The 22,011-nt window shown below is 38.6% G+C and overlaps 1 protein-coding gene across 2 annotated transcripts in view; it reads left to right on the forward strand.

The window, feature by feature from the left end:
* Positions 1-22,011, forward strand: part of ntrk3b (neurotrophic tyrosine kinase, receptor, type 3b) — a 219,926-nt gene that overhangs the window by 91,750 nt on the left and 106,165 nt on the right. For both annotated transcript variants that reach the window (XM_040011809.1, XM_040011810.1), the window contains exons 4-7: positions 1,181-1,249; positions 14,099-14,253; positions 14,767-14,909; positions 16,345-16,486. In XM_040011809.1, the coding sequence (XP_039867743.1) occupies positions 1,181-1,249; positions 14,099-14,253; positions 14,767-14,909; positions 16,345-16,486 (509 nt within the window). The remainder of the gene's footprint in view (positions 1-1,180; positions 1,250-14,098; positions 14,254-14,766; positions 14,910-16,344; positions 16,487-22,011) is intronic.

The raw sequence follows: 22,011 nt of genomic DNA on the forward strand, positions 1-22,011 counted from the left end.
CAAAGCGCTGTATCTGGTGAACGCCTTATCATCTAGCTAATACAATTCTAATGGTAAAGTATGGCAGTTGCTGTTTTAGTTGGGGGTTGCTGTTGGGGTGCCTCTCAGAACCAGGAACAGGGAGTTGGTCAGAACTGTAGAAGATGAATACCCCTTCAGACTGAAATTGATTGACACTGTCCACCCCCAAAATAACACACACACATCATTTGCTCTAGCTGTTTTTATACTCTATAGTTATGTGTCAAAGCAACTTTTAGAAATGGGTTCTCCCATAAACTTGACAAAATTGTGTAAGTTGAGTTTTGTGGGCGATCGTGGCTCGTGGCTCAAGAGTTGGGAGTTCGCCTTGTAATCGGAAGGTTGCCGGTTCGAGCCCCGGCTTGGACAGTCTCGGTCGTTGTGTCCTTGGGCAAGACACTTCACCCGTTGCCTACTGGTGGTGGTCAGAGGGCCCGGTGGCGCCAGTGTCCGGCAGCCTCGCCTCTGTCAGTGCGCCCCAGGGTGGCTGTGGCTACAATGTAGCTTGCCATTACCTGTGTGTGAATGTGTGGGTGAATGACTGGGTGTGTAAAGCGCTTTGAGGTCTTTAGGGACTAGTAAAAGTGCTATACAAATACAGGCCATTTGCCATTTTGTAACTTGTTTTGGCATTGCAAAACATTTTATTTATATAAAAAAAAAAAAAAAAGCATTCTGTTTTTTCCTAACATTAACTGAATCCAAAGCCTGTAGAGTCATTGCTGCCATTATGGCTCCTTCTGTGTATTCAGGTAAGGTTCTGAATGCTTAAATAAGGGATTTAAACATTTCGGTCTTAAATTATAAATTTGCAAACATCTATAAAGGCATAAACTTGTGCTTATAGTTCATTGCTTCTAGATTGATGGGGAAATGCCAGTTTTATCTGTTTAAAAATAAATCTAGAACATCGCAAAAAAAAAAAAAAAAAAAAAACCCAAAGAGACTAAAAGTTTCCCTTTAGCTTAAAAGGGGGCGAAAAATGTCAAAATGACCCCACAAAGCTTTGCCATTGGGTTTCTGGAACTAAAAGACCTCGGAAATGGAACAGAAGAAATTGTACAAAAGCAGAACAAACATGACATCAAGGAAGGGACCTAAAATAATTCACATAAAATAACTCGATTTAACATTCCTTTTGTTTTTCTTTCTTCTACAGAAACTTGTCAAAGAATCCTCTCACCACTCTGTCATGGCAGCTCTTCCAGCACCTCCAACTCCAAGAGCTGTAAGTCTCGTCTGATCTGTCTCGCTGCCTTTTGTTTGTATTTTATTACAGCACTTTATCACTGCTCCCTACGTACTATCAGCCTCAATACAAATTGTCTTCACCGCATACCATTATAATTCCTGTCTTTGTTGTACAAAACCTCTAATTTGTCGGAGCGCATGCAGAAGACTGGCCCTATAGGCACTATAGTGGCACTGTGATCTTATAAGTCATTTGTTGACTTAATTAACGTGCACAAAGGAAATTTAATGGCCTGGTAGGAGAAGGGAGTCTGACCCCGTTTCCTTGTTTGTTATGAATATTTTAGCGATCATTGTGTTTATGAAATGAGTTTGCTCTTTCACCACCAGGGAGAACATTGCGATGTGGACCCGCTTGTAATTTACACATCATTACGCCTGTCAGCGCTGTCCATCATATGAACCTTAGCTGCTCCCCGAACGCTTGCGCTCCTCATATGCGCCTCCTGGCATATAAAACTGTGGTATAGCAGGATGTGATACAAGGCTATTTCAAGCAGGCCTCCTTATTGTGCTATTTTCAGAGGTAGAAGCAGAGCAGGCCCACAGAGAGCACGACACAATGCTGATCTCTGGTCGTACACTGCAAACAGCAGAGCAGAGGGATAACCCTACAAACATGTTGTAGGCTTGCATTTTGGACATTTAGCTTCAAACGTATCCCTCACACTTGCAGGACTCACCAATATTACGGAGAGATGTTTTTTGTTCTGTGTAGGAAGCAGCTCACACCATACCCTATAACAGAGCTACACAAGTGTCATCTCACTGTGGGCCCGCATTGGAGGCAGATGGGTCTCTGAATCCCTCTTTGTGCCTGTTATTGGGTTGTGAATTTTATTCCTGACTGAAAATGGTAATTCTTCACATTTGTTGTCTTACCAGCTGTCCAGTTCTCAATCTAGTTTGGCATTTGGCTCATCTTATTATTCATACAGGGTCTAACTTATATATAAAATATCTTTTCCAAAGTTTTTTCACAATTTTCCTCTTCCAGATCACAGCGTAAAATATAGCTTTCCAAATGATTATTAAAGGCCTTGAAAGCCTGGGATCCCACATGAGCAGTATTTTTTGTCTTTTTCACGAGAGATTTCTCTATTTGTGTTTTTCTCTCTATGTCAACTCATCATTTTTTTAACCTTGGCTTTATTTATTCATGAATGCATTATGTTCTAAAGAAATCCTTAAAAAGCAAAGTTAAGTCAAAATCTCCGGGGCTTTAAGTAAGCATATTCAGTAACCGGAATAGCCCTTTTTTAAGAAGTTGCATACTATTGTAAATCTGTAGCATTGTTCTGCCAGAAAAGGTTGGCTGAGATTAAGTTATTTGGCGCCGTCTGGTTGAGGTGTTTCTGGCATGTCCAATTAGGGTCACAATCAAGAGATTACATCTCTTGGCTGGCTTGGGAACGCTGTGGTGTGGCCAGTGAGTGGGGAAAGGGAGGTCCGGGCATCTCTTATTAGACGCTGCCCCTGCGACCCAGACCCAGATATGCATGCATGCACGGCTGGATGGATGGATGCATGAATTATGAGAGATTTTCACTGCAAAAAAATTTAACAACACATAATTTAACTAGACCAATACTGAATATATAGAAACATGCATAAGATTCATCTGCAAAGAAACTAATAGCCAAAACTGCAGAATAAATCTTATTTCTCTTTTTGCCATAACAACAGCAAACAGCAGCACAGCAACAGCACATAATGCATTTTTTTTATTAATATATTATACATTGTAGCTTTAATTTCACACACAAGATCCAGAACTTTTTCCCTAAGTAAACACTAAAGGCTGCAGTGCAATACAACAATTAAATGACCTGAAATCACAATGTAAATCACACAAAGCAGAGTAAAATAGTAAGCTCAGTTTCTTCCTGAACCAAATCACTGTTACAGCTCACAGGGCACGATTTGCTCTGATGTGCAATCCTATTTCTTCTTAAGCAACCATTCTAGATGCGTACAAATGGTGTCTTTGTTTTCCTACATGAAAAGCAGGGCCAGGGTGATGCCCGTGTTTCTACTGAATGCTGATGAGGAGTGAGGGCTTATGTCTATTCCATTTTGTGTGTTTAGTTAAGAGGTGTCAGTCGAAGTGGCGTGGCGGCACAGACGTGGGTCGAGGCGTTATGCAAAAAGGAAACCATGTGGAATCAGGCCTTGCTAATAGGAAATGAGTCACTCTATCATGAGCTGGCGACGTGTCCCTGACATCATTACTCTCTTTACCGTGTCTGTATGGTCACCCGAAACCAAATTGGCTTGGAAAGTGCCAATCATTCAATCATGCCAAATGAATCCTGCTCACCGGACAGCTATTGCCTTTAATTATTAGAATATTTCAAAATGCACTATCAATGATAAATGCCCACCCGTGTTGCTCAACCACACTGATATTATGTAAATAGAGGAAGATCAAACCGGCTGAAATAATTTCCGTTTTATGTGACGAAAGGAGAGCGTGGCCCTTTGCCACGACGGTGTCGCTAAACCGTGTTATCTCAGTCACTCTAGGCACTGTTATTGTAATTATATTTCATTCTTTTTTTAACAATGAAAGTGAACCAATTTCAAAGCTGCAACACAGTGGTGACAGTGACCTGCAATGAATAGGAAATGTGCAAATGGTTTAATTTAAGCCTGGAAGTCCTTTACAAGCTTTAAAATAACAGCGTCTCTGTTGGTTAATTCATTGTATGTATCATTACTGCTACTTAAAGCATTGCTCTAATTGCTTTCACAAGTTGTTGTGAATGAGAATAAAGGGGGGAAATGATGCGTACCACATGGCACATGCAAATAACAGTTTTTTTTAAAAAAGAATTTAATTAATACAGATCAAACGCTGACCAGGAAGATGATACAAAAAAAACGATAAAAGTACTCACTGACAACACCATTAAGCAACACACAGTTTCATCAAAGGAGCACTGATTGGCCAAGTTTGGAATTAAACGCTGCATTTCCTGCTTCTGAGTGCTGCTTTACACATAATTAAACTGGTGTAAAGCATGTTTCCGTCAGTAGAAAGTGGTGCGCAACAGCTGCTTTAACATGGAGGCATGACTCCTGTTAACCTCAAACACCCTCTACATTTTCAGTAGCTTGCTGTGGTTCAGATACGTTGAACCTGCACCTCATTCACCAAATATTACAGTGGATCCATTACAACGAGACAACATTGAAAACTGAAGAGGGTGAAGGAGTTGTTATCATTCAATGTGTTTACTCTTATCAAACACTTCTTATCAAGCCCACTAACGTGTAACTCTAAAACAGTTACTTTGTTTTGCAGGTTGGTTGCACAGATATTTCACACTCCTTGCAATATCTTAATATCAGTAACAATGGCAATACTATCAGGGAAATCTCAATAATCTCAAGTCTTTTGTGACTCCTGTGAAAGGCTTCAACATCACATTGAAGCCATACAATGGATGTCTGCTGTGTGCTGCCTCTGGATGAGACACAGATAATCGGCTCTGCCTTTTTGTCTGTGTGCCCTTTAGCCAAAGGACTGGAGCTACTGCGATGTGGTGCAAACCCAGCCAATCATAAGCCATACAACGGCTGCAAATATTCTTCTTCTTTACCAACTGACGCGATCTGCCTGAGGCAACGCGCCTCTCGAATCCCTTTATTCTGTTAGCGTCTCTTTAATCCCAACTCTCAGGGAAGCAGCGGCCGACGCAAAGTCAAACATTCACACCTCTCGCTGCAAAATGAAATTTCCTTTGAGTATGTGTGAAGTATGAATGGATCAAACTGGTAATCTTGTGATATGGCTGCCAGGTGATTAGAAAGAATTAAATGCCGAATTTCCAAGAGCAGCATGACAGGTAAATTGCTAAAGTTTAACCTTCGTTTTATTAGGACCTAGTTGCACTCAGGACAGACTTACTTAAATGCATGACATTTACATGGACTTTTCAGAAACATCAAAGACTGACTCACATGAGGGTGAAGGAGTATTAAAATGTTAAATGTGGTGGAAAAGACTTGACTGGGGGCAGCAGTGGCCTAGACTTTCAAGAGGTCACCACATGCTCTGAAACTCAGACTGCTGGGTACAATCTGTGCAGAGGGAAGAAAACGTGTCAAGTTGTCAACACAGATCTTTGTGAAAGCAGCCACGAGTAAAAATTTAAAATACAAGGCCTTTCCCTTTTAAAACAATACCTCTGAACTACTGGTGGGGCATAGAGACACTTAACACTTGGCTGAAAAAACTCTGTCACACCAGATGATGTCTTTACTGTTGTAGGGTCATCTTTTAGTTTGGCTTAATCTCTTAGTTTGACACAGGACAGCTGGAGGAAATTTACTTTATCGCCTGTAGCACGCTTTGTATGCTTACATACATCAAAACCAGTTTAGGTTCTGTGGATCCATTGTGCTTTTTCCGTATTTTCCATCATATTCTGTTACAATGGCCAAAGTTTAAAAAATGAGAAGAGCATATGTACAAGTTATGCCTGTAAGTCAAATCTCCTTTTTCATACTATAATAACTTGGTTTCTGAGATTTATTTTTTCTACACTTGGCTCTGTGTGATGTTATTGAGAGGAGATATCAGGTACACCAATCTGGCTTTGAGCAGCAAGCCCTACACTAGTCAACCTCCTGTTTGGGAGAAGCAGCCAATCTCAAGATAGTTGGCTTAACCAACTATCTTGCCGATTTGCAACAGTTAAAAACTAACAACCTGATTACCCCACATACATATTTTATGAGTTTTTTTTTACTCAGAAGTAACACTGCAGGACTTGGTTGTGCATTAGCAACAAAAAGTTTCATTTGAGCCTGAGAGGGTTAAAGGCAGGTTGGCCTTAAAGGGAAGGAAACTAAAATGATTAACGTTGTTTCAGATGGTGCAGTTCCTAAATTCAACCAATCAATTCCCAGTATGTTAATAAAATGATGAATAAAAGTGAAAAATATGAATTATTTTGAGCTGTGAAATATGCAAATCTCCTCTAGTAAAGTCCAAGAATAAAAAATATGGATCTGAATGAGCATAACTGGCCCGCTTAAACATTCAAACAGTCATACCAAGCTCACGAGTGTGCGTTTACACCTGTGTAATAATTACCCTGCCCCACATACAGTGAAGAAAACTGTCAGATACATGAATACCTAAAAACTGAAAGCCCAACCGCTTTTACATGGCATAGAATTTATACAATTAAAATGTGAGTAATTGTAATGGTATACAGGAAACAATCCCACGGCAGCATGACAGAAGCTCTCACTTGACGCGATTGCTCTGACTTTAGGTATGACTGTGTGATAGATTCATATAAAATGCACTTTGCATTTGTGGTAGTATAAATAGTTGTTTCAATGTATACTGATTATCTGTATGTTTACTTTCCACCATATCTGTGATGATGCACTTAAGGTATTTAGAGAGGTTTGATTAAAGCCAGTAAGTTAAAATTGAATTAAAAGCTAAATACATAATATTAAAGGTTCCCATCAGATGTTTGGTAATAGATGAACATGTTCTGCTTTGAATCATATTTTGTGTCTAAGTTAAAATTGTTTAGATGGATTCACCCTCAGTGAAACATCTGTGTATCAGTACACAAATATGAAAATATACATGGTGCAATTTTTAATATTAGAGTTGGGAACGTTCTGAGGATATCTGAATAAGGCGTGATGTCACAAATCGTGTTTTCAGGGTCACACCTCAAGCTCAGGTTTTAAGGGAATCATGTAAAGATTTTCAGTTGAGGAATCTGAAAACAGCTAGTATCAAAGTCTGCTCATTCACCAGTCTGTGTGTCTAAAAAATTCACAAGAAGCAGAAAAGACCAAAACCTGTTTCTGAATTTCAGGAGAATGTAACAAACAGCAAAATAGTAGAGCCCAAACCTAACCCCTTAAAACTGGTGCTGCTAAATTGAGGTGCTGTATTTTTAGAGTCATCAGCCTATTCTCAATGAAATTTGAAAAATCATATATTCCTTGAAATGATAAAGCATCGTGATTCAAGGGGTATAAACTATTCCAGGATACCAGTAACTCTGCAACAATAGTTCCTTAATTATAATCAAATGTGCACAAAAATAAAACAATCATTTCCTGCCTTTTCACCATAGGGGCACGCACTTGTTAAATCACAGTTTTCACTTTAAACTGAGTCAAACAAACAAAATGCTTCTAAGCTTTTAGTTGTTTTTAGTAACATTGAGGTTGAATGTTAAGGGTTTAATTTATTTCTGATTTTTTCCCTTTCAGTTTCCATTCTCTTCCCAAACAGTGTTTTTGTGCCCTGTAAACAACACTTTTACAAAATGGCCTGCCATGTGTTAATTTGAAAATGCTGGCCTGGTTGTGTTTTTCCAAATAGTGAGTGTCTAGGAGGGATTGGGTGGTATTAAAGTAAAGATAAGCTAATAATTTGCTTATTTTATCAGTTGTTCACTGGCATAATAAGCAGCAGATTTGTTGTTAATGATTTATATTTAGATTTGTCATTCTATTTTTTTCTCTGAGCATTAAGTGTCAATATTTTGTTATTAATTTGCATTCTCTGATGTCAAAATTGTTACACATTGGTAAAGCTACGAAATTCTAATTTATTCCATCAGACTTTCTCACTTTGTGCCAGATGTTGGGTGTAAGTTTTGTGGGTTGCTAAAATGAGAGAAAGAAAATATCAATTTTCCTGTTGATGTCAGAACATGCTTAATCTGACCGAGGGGGAGGAGCTAAAACTCCATGTCGAGTGACAGAGCTACACCAAAGCTCAGTATAAACTAAATGAGGAGCGTCTGAACTGTGACTCATGTAAGGCTACTCTAATAGAACCCAAGAATGAAAATGTGCTGTGTGAAATGAGCAGAGTAATTTCCCTGTTTATTATGATGACTTAAAGCAGATAGTGTAATTATATGATACAGTAAAGTTGTAAGCAATATAGTTGCCTATTTACTCATTTGGTTGATACTTTGAAGTACTTCATTTGTTACACCAGTGAACCACTGAAGATCTTTATTACTAAAAACAGCTGGAAATAATATAAAAATGAAAATATACATTTGCTGTGGGTTGACAAAGCAGTCGCTGTCTGGTTGCTCTTTAAGCATATTAGGCGAAGCAGGTGCAAAGAAGGCATGGATTCTGGCAGTCAAAACAACATTATTTTAAGAGGGTGTACTGGAATAGTAAGCATAGAAGTGTTCAGGCTACAGGTAGTAAAATAAGAGCTATCCATTAAAGCAAATGACAGTAATGACAGTACTATATAGATGCCAGCCTATAAAGGGGTATTGCATACATCTTTCACCACAAATACTACAATCATAAAAGCGTTTCATGAAAATAGCAGCTGAAGAATAAAAAGAATCCCAACTGAAACTGAAACTGGGAAAAACACCTTAAGCTCTTGCTCACTTGGTCCATTTTTCCTACGTGTAGCCTTCCCTGACACGTCTCTGGTGTCCCCACTCCTCTCCACGATTGCTGTGCAGGAGCTGTTGTCGATAAGCCAAAATCAGGTTTGTCTCTTGAGACAAATTATCCCTTAGTGGCTTGAAAAAGAAAATAAAAGAGTAAGGCAACGAGAGAAAAGCTGCAGGGACACTGACTGACCAGATCAGTGCAACTTTAAAGAAAAGCAATGACGAGACAAAACAGTGATTTATTTATTTGCAGCATGCCACTTTATCCATGACATAAGCAAAAGATGCAGCGTGAGAATGATGGAAGCGGTCCAGCAGCAAACAGGAGTGTGAAGAAACGATGATGCACACTTAGCAGAGTGTGCTAAAAGCAAGTGTTCAGGGGAAAATGCTTGTTGTAAATCTGACTTTGTTTGAGTCGACTGTTCATTTTTTCGTTTTTTGACATTTATTCTCCCTGAATACTTTATACTACCCTGTGTCAAGACTTTATCCACTTTCTGCTACACAACAAGACATTTTTGCTGAGGTCAACAAACAGTGCACTGCTGATTTGAGACCAGTTCATACAACATCTATTTACTGAACCCAATGCTTTTGAATAGACGTCTGTTTGTCAGTCAACTTCTTCAAGACTATCCAATCCAATCTGATGGCATGACAGCTCGATTATCTCTTTTCCATGCTGTAATAATAACAATAATAATGACAATACTCACCACACAGTTTGATTGACAAGTGATCTATGTGAAGTGATGTGCAGAAAAACAACAGCAAAGAATGCTCTGCATGAAAATTGGAGACAAAAAATCAGAATAATGTTACCGAAAATCAAAAAATAAAGGCCATTTATTATATAATAAAAGCAAAAAGCCTGCCAAACTTTTGCTTCTAGTACAGTACATGATACCATGATAACCAGGAGATTTAAAACTTAAAGCAAGTTTAATGTGTGTTTAATGCATGAAAGCTTAATTCATTCTAGCAGACTGTAGCTTAAGCTACATGTTGCATCCTTGTTGTTAATCCATGCAAAAGAGCATCTGTGTTGAAATCCAGTCTCATTCCACTGCTATTCTTGGCACAGCATCGTAAACATGTCAAGCACTCTTGTTTTCCTCCCTGCACTCTTTACGCATAGTTTTGCTCTACGTGAATGTCTCTGAAGTGTGAAAAATGGCAATGTATAAGAATTATCTGAGAACTGCTAAGAGCTGCTTCTCAAGTAAATTATACATACAGTTGCTCTGGTTGATTTGCTGGATACTGAGCCAAAAAAACCCCCCCAAAAAACCAACAATACTGCATAATAACATTCACACAGCTTATGAAAAATGCTTTTCTGAGGTAACCTAGCATACTTACAGCTACTTCTATGGAAATAAAAGTAACACTCCATCTCATATTAGATACTTCATTTAGTATACTCTAGATTCAGTATACTATGCTGTAAATTGCAAAACAATGACTTGGTCCCACCTCTGGTAAATTATAATGTAATTTTTCTGATATCTGGCAAAAATCACTTGAAATGACTCAAAAACTGCGTTGCTACATTTCACTAGATTCCTTAACTGAATCAACACCACCATCTTGCACACGCACCAAACAATACCAAAATGCAGTACATGAACAATACGAGGCCTTGTTAACAAAACAAACAAACAAGAAAACAAGCTTTGAGTGGCATCAACATGTTATCTTCCTCCTACTGACCAAATACTTTTTGTCGCTTGTTTTCTACTATGTAGCCAAGATACTAACCACTGAGGAGTACAGTGTTCTGTACTCGAGTGTTTGGAGGTGATGGTTACACTGCACTGTATGCAGCAGTACTCACGGTGACTTGAGATATAACAGAGCTAGGTATGTTAGTTACATGTTTGCGTCCTTCCAAAGACAAAAGTTTTAGGGTCATTGTTTGGCATGTCTTGTAACAGTTTACCTTTTTATGGTAAAAAGGCATCCAAATGGTAATAACTGTTACCGTAAATACCCTCATACTATCCTCCACTCAGCCATTTTATTTTGTTATCAGTAAAGTGGTTTAGCTAGAAGTCAGCTAAATATTGCATTTCTTCTTGGAGACATTAACATCTGTAGCTGAAGTAAGCAAAAGCCAGTTAAACCGGTAACCCGAGCATTTATAGACTAACATCTTTGTACTGAATTGCCACAAAGCCAGGAACAACAACACCTAGTCAAACCCGGCAGCTCAGCACTGTGGTAAAAATAAGCCAAATAAGGCGATTTATTAAACACATAGGATTTAAAAACTTAAAATAATTCCTCCAGTAAAAGGAGAGGAAGCAGTGCATTCAAGCTGAGATCAAAGCATGCGAACAACAATGAAGTATATGGCTTATCATTGCTTGTGATCCACGGCTCCTCAGCTAAAGCACCTGTGTGTACATTTCCCAGAAAAACAGCCTCCGGTGGTGATCATTACCTCCTCTCTGGAGTAGCAGGGTGGATCGTTAGCCAGCTTGAAGGAAACGCCATGCTGTTAGCTCTCTATATCTGGGGTCACACTGCTGTTTGCTTTTGTTCTTTTCTAAGTCTAATCTGCTCTCCTTCAGACATGTATCAGCTTCCAGCTGTCAGTTTGCTTTCTTTTTTTTTTCCTGTTGTCTTATTGCTTGTTTAGATGGGAGCACTCTAAACTCAAATGGTTCTTTGTTACTGTAGTGCACAGGCTGGGCACACATTTGAAATGTCGGGTTTCTGCTTTCCCATTTAGGTTTGACATCCCTCATTTTTCAGCTGTATCTGTACAGGCGCCGATCAGCTTTACCCAGAGGAATAGTGGGTAATGTATTGAGGTGGTGGTTCTTGTTAATAATGACCATAATTACAGTACAAGAGGGAAAGCCTCGGCCGCCCTACTCTGGTGAGCTTTGATCCCTTGTGGTTCAGCTTGCTCAGCGTTAAATGAAAACCTTTAACCTTGAAATTCTCTTCAGCACCATGATGTGGGGAGGTACCTGTCTTCCCCTAAATGTGTCCTGAAAAGAAATCCGAGCTATGGTTTGTATTACAGTTCGATTTGTGATTCTGAGGCGGTTATTGTCCTTAGAGTTTAGAATTGCCTTTATAAGCTGTTGAATTTTTCTAAAGTAATTTTGTTGGAAGAAAAGCACCATTAAATAAAACATCTTACAGTAAACGAAGATCAACATCTAAGTGAATACAATCAATTTAATTTTATTTATAATCTTCTTGGCATCTTAGTTTGAGTACTTTGTCTTATCGCTTCAGTAAGAAAGATAGATTTTCAGCTCGAGATGTTACCTGAGAGCAAACCTGCAGTGGTAAAATGTATGAATATCCTATAAGTTCCTTTTTATTGCAGTTTTTCATATTGGAAGGGAACCAGATGAAGGCTCTTTCATAAGCATAGCAGTTTTCCAGAATGAATATATATTTGGTACTATTTTTTTATTTTTTTTAGCTGAATATATAAGTGATAAAAATCCTGCAACTTAATCTTCCCTTCAAACGTTCCACATAGAAATAGAATCAAGAAAAAACAAAAAAGGTACACCTGCAATGGTAAATGTAACCAGCAGCCATCCGTGGTAGTAGCGGGTAAACGTTAACATGTCATTAAACACCTCAACAGTGGTATTTTATAAAATACACTAAAATATTGATTTGAAATATCAGTTAATAATCAAATTAATAACTGTAATGAAAGTGACATTATTAGTTAGTAAATTTTAAGTATTTGACTTTTCTCAACAACAAAGCTTGGCAGCATTGTACAGTATTAAATGAATTAATTCACCTGTGACCTTTCTCACTCTTACTTTATCACACATTGGGGAAAAATAGCCCGTCTAGCATTTTTTTTTTTTATAGGTGAAAGTATAATGATAAAAATGTCAAATATAATTATATATGTTTACTGCTAATAAGTGTTAATATTTTGAATAGGTTTTCTGCTGCTGTAATTAAAGGGAAATTAAGTTTACAGTTGGCTGGTGCGGTGGAAGGACCAGTGGGCTCAGTGAGTTAGCTGTCACATAGTGACATATAGGCATACAGTATAAGATCCAGTGGGCAGGTGATAATAACTGAGATCCACCTGTGGGAATCTATTCTCATTACTTTATACTGAGTGGTAGACATAGTCCATACATTATTCATGCTTTCTGCAATATCTTATTGACCTTTGTCAAGGGCATTTGGACAGGCATTCATCTTGACTAAATTGACCAATCACAGCTTCCAAATTGGACATATGCAAAATGCAGAGGTGGCATACTGTGTTGAATAATGTGGCCCTTTGGTGCACCCGTCTGTGAGACTGAAACGTATGCACAGTGGAACCTCGTGATAACTGTCTGACGCTAATGCAGCCTGAGACTGATAGCCGGAACACTGCTCTGACCTTTGACCTCCTCACATTTGAATCCTTCAGTACAGCCATTGGTTGTTTTTCCTCTTGTCTGCTGACTCAAATTAATTTGACTTTTACAAAACATTGGAAAAGGTACATCTGTGGTGGATATTGTTTGATCAGTCGCTATCAATTGATCTGTGATTGATGTTAATTTGCTAGCTGATTAGATTGAGATTGTGGTAAAAATGCTCCTCTCGTTTTCCTTGCATGCAGTTGTATTGCCTCAAGCCTTGTTGCTCATGCAGAGCTTGGCAGTAATGCATTTTACCTCCGGTGACAGGAACTGAAGGTTTACCATTGATTTTTAAAATGATTACTTTCTGGGATATGTGTAACCCTTCCCTGCCCTACATAGATTTTTTTTTTTTTTTAATATAACCCACAAGCACAAATAATGACTGCTAAAATTATAGTAATTCAAGTTCTCTTATGATTTTGTAGTATTTGTTTTTGGCTGCTAGTGTTTCGTATCGCATGTGCAAACTTCTATCTTTATAGAATGATTTTAAAATATGCGCAACATTTGGGCTTCCTGTGCTTGCACTGCCTGACTAAAACACCTTAAACACCTCTGGTTTGTTCACACTTCTAAAAATATTTTACTTCACTCCTGAACAGCAGGCTACCATTTTAGCACGAAGCCACTGCAGATAATTCAGTTGTACTGCTGTGATAATTACATTGTCTGTCTGTGAGTGTCATAGTTGTAAAGTTGTGTAAGGATACATCTGTGTTTCTGTGAACTACACTTGGTGTATTTTTATATTTTGGGAAGATGCATGCTATATATTCTTTGTTTCTGGTACTGCTGCTATTTTCATTGGAAATCACATGTGAAAAAACATTAGCAACATTAGCTGCTGTAATAATGTGTAATAATACATTTTTTGTTTTCATGTTGTTGTTAAGGCTCTTTATGTTGTTGTAATATTGCTGTAACTGCTCACCGTGTGTTTTATTCCGTCTGTTACTGATATTAATTATGCTTATTTCTAAGGCGTCTGGATGGTGTGGTGTTCGACTGCGGCTGTGACATCCGTTGGATCCAGTTGTGGCATCAAAGAGGAGAAGCAAAGCTTAACACACAGCAGTTGTACTGCAGGAATGGAGCCTCCAAGATACGACTGGAGAACATGTACATCCACAACTGTGGTAAGTGTAAGAGGAGGAGGGAAAGGTGAGGTCTGTGATTAGAAAGGAGAAAAAAAAATAAAAAGAAAGAAGAAGCAGCAGAGGAGGGGTGGTAAGAAGAGGAGTAAGGCAGAAAAAAGAAGATTGGCTGACGACAAAGCAACACGAAAGCAGGGGGAAGGAAGGAAGGGAGGGGTTAAAGGTGATTAGAGGAATGAGAAGAGAATCAAGGAGAGTAGTTGAGACAGGAAAGGGAGGAGGTGTGACAGAGTTCAGAGGGTGAATCTGATGTGAGGAGCAGTGTGTTGATTCTGACAGAGGCTGGAGTCTCTGCAGTATTATCTCCTGGCGGTGACTCATCCCTGTGACACTGTGCAAGCGTGTGAGTGTTTGTATCTGGATGTGTGTCCCGCTGCTTCCTTTGTACTAATTTTATTACATTAATGAAAAGTGATTAATTGATTTGGTGTGAAAGTATGTAGACACCGATGGCGACAGGCGTGCAGTAACGTGTGTATACGTGTATGTTTTCAGACTTACCAGAGATCAGTGTGAGCCACAGCAGTGTTTTGGTGATGGAGGGTGACAATGTGACGGTGAGCTGTAACGGATCCGGATCACCGCTGCCTGAAGTAGACTGGACTGTCAGCGGCCTGCATTCCATCAACACACATCTGGTTAGACATGCATATATACTAAAAACAGCAAACATATTAAAGATTTTTTTAAATTAATTACATTGCCTTACACCAACAAATTTTAGCAATGTTTTTCTTTTTGCCTGCTTTTCAAGCATTGCTTCCGGCTAATATACAGTTATTAAGCTGAAATAATCCTGTTAATTCTCATTATGATAACTTAATTCTTTGAGCACAATCTAATGATTGATTTCTCCTTCACTGCTACACCTCATATTTTGTTTTGCATTGCACTAAACTGTGTTTTTACATTTTCTATACTTTAATTATTTGTGCTTGTATTGTATTTTATGCACATCGGAGCTTCAGATTCATTAATTACTTGTAACACAAAATTAGTTCAGGTATGTAGTTCACCTTGAAAGGCCTCAGTGGTAAATTGAGGTGTCAGTAAGCGCACACTCTTGTAGGATTAAGCTCTAAGACTCATTGCCCTGACAGAAGTTTCAGATAAATTTTAAGCAAATGCTGAAGAACCAAAAAAAAATAGGCTAAAGATAAATCATCTACAATTTTCTATATATTCTATGTATAACAAAGAAACAGGAACAAGTTTAACAATCTGATTGGTTCACTGCTAATAATGTCTTTGCATTTAGATGATGTTGACAGGGAAACCTAAAACTGTTTACTATGTGGATAGACTTTTTGTTTTTACCAGGTCCAAGATTAACCTATGATTCTGTGATTAGATGTGCAGCAAAGGTTATCAGATTTGGGGGGGAAAAAAATCAAAATTGCTCAAAACAAACAACTTTTTTGTGACAGAGAGGCCTGGGTTGAACCCACGGTGAGCCTGTTAACCGACTAATCTCGCTCCCCGAGAAAGGCCCCAGGGACGTTGCAGCAATAACGACTGCAGAGATAAACAGCAAGAAGAAAGGAACAGGAGTCTCTGAAATTGCTGTGTGACTGTATTTGTCATCTGTGTCTTTAATGCTTGCAGTGACTTTACAGATGAAAGCTACTTCAGCCTCAGGCTTGATGTTTTAGGGTAGAAGGATGCTGTTTCGGGATGAGTGAAGTGTTTGGGAGTAAGAGCCTGAACAACTAAAAGCAAGAAAGGAAGCATGATTGCTTTTCACCATTAGATTCCTAATGGTGAAAAGCAGGGTGGTAATTAGTCCAGGTACTGCAAAATTTGATAATATTGCTCTTTACATTCTTCCTGCCATGCTAGATCTATGCCAGTGAAATCAGACAGGGAAGTGATTAATTCCCACAGGTATCAAGTAGTCCTTGACTTTATTACGTTTCCTTCCACAGGAATTTAACTAATGAATAATTAACTTTCATTTTAATTAAGTAATTAAAGATTTAAAACCCACTGGTATAATGGTATTTGCTGTACAGTATATCCTTCAGGTACCTAAATGCGTCTGTTTTCTCTGTGCCTCTCACACTTTTCCCTTAGTCAAACGTATATTGGCCCAACATCCACTCTATCAACCTCACTCTTTTCAACATCAGCCGAGATGACAACAACTTCCAGCTAACCTGCATCGCAGAGAACGTGGTGGGGATGACCAATTCTTCCATCCAGCTCAACGTACAGTGTAAGTTGGACGCTTCCTGTGATTTAAATACTTTTGAAACTCCATCCAGGCACTGTAGCAGGAGATTTTTAGCCCCACTGTAAACACACTGACACATTAATTTATGCACATTTGCATTATTGCATAAAGAGAAAATTATTGCCTTAGTGCTTTGCCATTCATGGTCTATATTAATGCTGCCCATATTAAGTGAAGGTAAGTATGTTGTAATAAAATAGTTGCCAATTAGTCAAACTAATTAGTTTGACTAATATCCTAATCTGCATGGCTGTTTATGTTTAATATCATCGAGGTTAATGGTGGGACATTAAGAATCACAACTGCATTCAGTTTGTATTTAAAAAAAGATGAATATACTGTGTGCACACTGTGGAAAAATATTACCAGTAAACAATGACAACAAGAACATAGAGCAATTAACAAAAAAAAGAAGCATAGGGGCTGGTTTAATTCTGGTTTTTTTAAGCCTTTGCTTTCAATTTGCAGTGATTTTATGTCAAATGTTAAGGAAAATGTGTTGCTACAGTGAAAAGACATGCTGATTTTCTTTTACGCTGACTAATTTTCATTTTCAGTTATTAAGATCTGTAGCCAGATCATTTAACTGAAACAAATGCTAAAGGCTTGAAGTTTTGCCCAAAAATTGGAGGTGTTCAGGCTCTCACTGTTTTCAGATCTAAGCCAAATGTAGAAGTATTCTGTAAAGCATGGCCTCTTCTCTTAGGAAATCAAATCTACCCTGTAAGTTGACAGGTCACCTAACTCTGCCAGAATTTCTGCCTGATTGGTTATTGTTTTCACAACAGTTTAAATGGGGTCACAACATCTGATTAACTCCTGATCCAATCAATGATCTGCCTCCCATATTTCGCATATTAGGAACGACACATGCATGGGGTAACAGGCAGTGCTGCTATAATCTTTCTTTGGGCAAATCTTAATACAACACTGCAACAAACCCATTCTGTACACCTGCGAGAGACAGCGGTGCAATCTCAATAAGCAGATAGCTGCATATGAATATACAGAATCTGTAGGCAAGGTGTAAAAAATAGTACCTTAAGCTTCCTTATTTATGTTTTTAGTCCACTAGTCTGAGTAATTTTGACCAATAACACTTGAGTAGAGGGTTTGTATGCCGTTAAACAGTCTGTGTGGAGAGCAGAAGAGGAATTGTATTTGCGGGAAAAAAATTGTCTAACTATAATCAGCTTTATGCTTTTTCAGAAATGCATATGGTTGTAAATAATAAGGATTAGCAGATAATTAAAATCCGTAAAATCAGTCAACATACAGGATATAAGTTGTAATGCAAAGAGCCATGAATCAAATGCTGGAATCCAGACAATTACTCTATATAGAGATAACATGTCAGTACTAGATGAAAACATGGTATAAGAGCCTTCAACCTTTTTGGCAGCTAACTTTAACCTGCTAAAGTGTTGACAACGTTTCACAGTTTTTGATTGTTTTTGTTACTGTGGCAGCATGCTAACTTTCCATAATCAGCTGTCAAGACAAAGAGCATCCGATGAGAATGGGGATGTTTGGAAAAGCAAACTAAAATACTGGGAAAAATTTGTTATATGATCTTCAGGGGAACATGAATGTCAGTTGTCAGTTTCTAAGAAATCAGAATGTATTTCCATCTGAAGATTGCAGAAGATGAAAGATTTGGGAAATATCATATTCAGCAGTACTCTTTTTGTACAAAAAATTATTATCATCCCTCCAGCAGTCGATGAGATATTTTCGTGTGGACACAAGTGGTGAGCCCAAAGCCATGCTGCTAGCATGGCTGAAAAAAATGTTAATCTATCATGTTGTTTGCTCAGTTAGAGGGAAACAACCCCAATTAACCCAGCTATAACAGGAATACTTAACACTTGACTGAAGTCACCATAACATTTGTATTGTGTCCCTCAGTAGTTGTTTCTTGGTTATTAAATCTTATTTCCTCACTTGTCATGGATCTTCTAACCAAGACTCAGATGCTTAAAATTTGGAATTATGTTGCTCTGTTGTTGAAGACATTAATCAGTGAAGCCTGCTGGTTTAGTGATTACTTGGAATGAAATCTTGTTACCTACCACTGTGCAAGTGGTTTATCTACACTGGAGGCCATCAGCTTGTCTGGGGACTGTCATGGTTTGGTAAAAATCTGCAAGATTTGGTGCAATTAATAATCCAGTTTACTAAAAGATAGAAAATTTCAAAGTATCAGCGATAAAATGGCATTTGAACTGTTTGCAGCTTTATTGCAGAAACTTTATAGCACATAATAGTCGATGTGATAGTAAATTCTGTGCCAGTCCTAAAATCGTAGCGACTAATAAGTGTATAGCACATGTAATACTGCTCTTGTTATCTTTTTTAAGACATAATGAATAAATGTAAGCATTAAATGTATATGTATGCAGTAAATGTATGTAATATGAGCCTATACATTTTGAAAAAGGAGTTCCTTAGCCGAACACTGTGGATTAATAAAAATGCAAAGATATGTGGAATTGTTCTGATGCTCAATCAGCCAAAACGCAAAAATATAATAAATTGCTCTATAAAATACCTCATTTTAATTAAAACTTTAAATCAAGTGTGGGCAGTATGAATGCTTGGAGCCAAGAATTCCTGGTGGTTTTCTTGTGCATAAAATGTCTTTCATGGCAGCTTTGATGGGCTTATGTTGGGGACAGAATATATCATGTATTAATGACACTGACTGTCTGAGAGAATAATTTAAAACAGGGGGGAAAAAACTTCTTTATCAAGCAGAACAGCCAAATTATGCAGGTACATTTAGAATGCAATGAGGTGTTGCACAGCTACAAACCAAGTGAAATTGATGTAGCTAATTAGCAAGAATGTACCCTCCAGCCCGCATGAAAGCTCTGCCTTGATCTGAGTGGAAAGAAAAGGAGAAAGGAGTCTCACCCTCAGCTATGATAAAGCAATGATTTGGTAACCACTCCAACGTATTTCTAATATCCCAACCATGAGTTACAGTATATACTTGAGCTCTTACATAAGTTTACCCAGTGGATTGGCCCCGGGCAGATTTGGGACAGTGTATTCAAAGCCAGTATTAATCAAAGGTGCCTGACATCCTTCTCTTTGTAGCAAGCCTCCTCTTGTAGAACTCAATCTATTGTAGCTGTTTGCGATGCATCATGCTACAGGACAGGGGAGATTTGTCACCAATTCAAACACTCCCTACTGGAGCAGAGCTTGCTAAGGACCATGCTAGAATGACAGATTGACTTTGTACCATGTAGTCTTCAGGGTTTCCTCCACATGGACAGTCTATGGATGTACATCCCCAGGCTTTTTTTTTTTTCTCTCCTGTTGACACTCTGCTGGTGCTGCAAATTAACTTATTAATTTTTCACCACATGCTCTGATGGTAATTACATTTCCTCCCCTGTGCAGCCTATTGTCTCTGGAAATGTCATAAAATAGCTTAAACTGCTTCTCTGATTAGGGAGTAATCTGATTGACAGCGAAATTACCAGCCGTCAAGTGACATTCTCTGCATTCAAAAATGAGTTCCCTATTTTAGTGAAACCGTAATTAAACACAATGCAAATTCTGCAGGCACATTGTTCTTTTGCTGTGTGGAACAATAGCTGCTCTACAGCAGCGTGGACTCACATGTTTTCCTCCTTTAGTGCCGTAGCCAAAGTGTAGCTCTCTATTAAGAGTATGGCACTAATTTACACCTGTATTAGTAGCTCTGCTCCCTCATTAGCTGTACAGGTAGAGCAGGGCGTAATCTCTAATTAAGGATAATTAATGGGGAAATTATGTGATTGAATCCCTGCTGTGACTCTACATGTACAGGTGCTGCTTCTAACAGGTTAAACTTAATCGCAATGGGCTTTAGCCCCGGGGAATATGAAGCAATATCTGTCCCATGAAGCTGTTGCCTCCCCTGTCACCGCCAGCCACGATGTCGTATCTGTAGTTAGGCTGGAGCATGGCATTTGAAATACACCACCAGTGTTACCACTAGATAACATTACAACTAGCCTTGTATTCAATGTTCTTGCTGATCAAACGCATGTAGTTATCAAAGCTTGTCATCTGTATGAGCACCACGAGGACACCATGTAGTTATAGACTGCTATGTGGCACAGTAATGACTTATATTGTATTGACCGAGACTGAGCTGACAGCCGAGCTGAGGGGAAAATGGATCAGTCACTAACTGTCCATCAACAAGAAAATTTCTTTTTCTTCCTCTCTGTCTGTTTTTTTTCTCTCTTTAGGCTGTATACTTCTATAGACACCCTCACTCCTTCCTCCTCCTCCTCTGTTTCTTTACTGTCATCTGTTCTCTTTTCTTGTTGCACTCAAAATCACAGCTCTGCACACGCCCCCACACCATCCCATTCGCACATACACAAGCCGTAGCCTTTAGTTCAGTTGAATGACTTCATTGTCACTATTGTCTGTCACCAAAGCAATTTTTTTTTAAATGACGGCTTTCACACACCAATAAATAGTTTGTTCAAGTCTTTAAAGGGCGATCGTTTGGATTGAAAACATGAGCTATCAGTGACAGAGCTGAAAGTGACAGTAACTTTTATTATCAGCTTATCTGGCAGGCATTTCAAATTAATTAGTCACAGTGTATTACTGCTAATAATTAAGCATGATTGCAGTGTTTACAATTGCAGCTGTGTTACGCTCAAATGCGTTTTTAGCTCTTCCAAAATCATCACTGGATGGCCAACCATCACAGAGATGCAGACAGAGTATTACTACGTGGATATAGATAAGACTCAGTCTCTCTTGGAACGGATCCATAGTGTTGACCTCAGTGTTGCACATGAAAAATAGCAGAAATGATTGTGTAAGAAATAAGAAAGAGAGAAAAGTTTAAACCCGTGCCTACTTTCTCACCTTCGCACAGCTGGCCAGTCAAGACATGAAGTGGGTGTGAAAGCCAGATTGACCGTCTTAGAAAGCTACAAGAATTGACGCTATTTCTGACACTAGGAGAGTGTCGGGGTAGGGAATTTCTGGAACATGTTGACAATCTGACAAGCAGCTCTCTTTTGCAATCACTTTCTTTGATCGCAGTGACAAACTGCTCACTCTCGGTTGTGAAACTGCAGGTGGAGACTCACTGGTGAGGCTGAATGACCGCGTTAAATCATACCTGCAACCCTGATCTAATTGAATAAATAGGTTTATCAATGATATCACGAACGCGTGTGCGTATGAGCGGTGGAGGTGACAGAGAGGCGCTGCCAGGTAATACTGACTGCCAAATATTTCCTTTTAATTCTGTAGTAGCAAAATTCACTCATTACGTAGACAAATCAGTGGATGAATTGTTTATGAAATGTATCTGATGATATTAAAGTGACAAAGTGCCTCTCAGCTTGGCGGCATTGTTGATTCAGAGGTGTGTTGCTGCATGTCAGGAAAGAGGAGCTCTGTGCTTGTTTAAGCAGAGGAAATTTTTCAGTTTATATCAAGCCCGAAGAGACCTTCTATATATTTCGTTCTTCACCCAA

The sequence above is a fragment of the Simochromis diagramma genome, unplaced genomic scaffold, assembly GCF_900408965.1.
Source record: "Simochromis diagramma unplaced genomic scaffold, fSimDia1.1 OVJJ01000603.1, whole genome shotgun sequence".
NCBI classification, from domain to species: Eukaryota; Metazoa; Chordata; class Actinopteri; order Cichliformes; family Cichlidae; genus Simochromis; species Simochromis diagramma.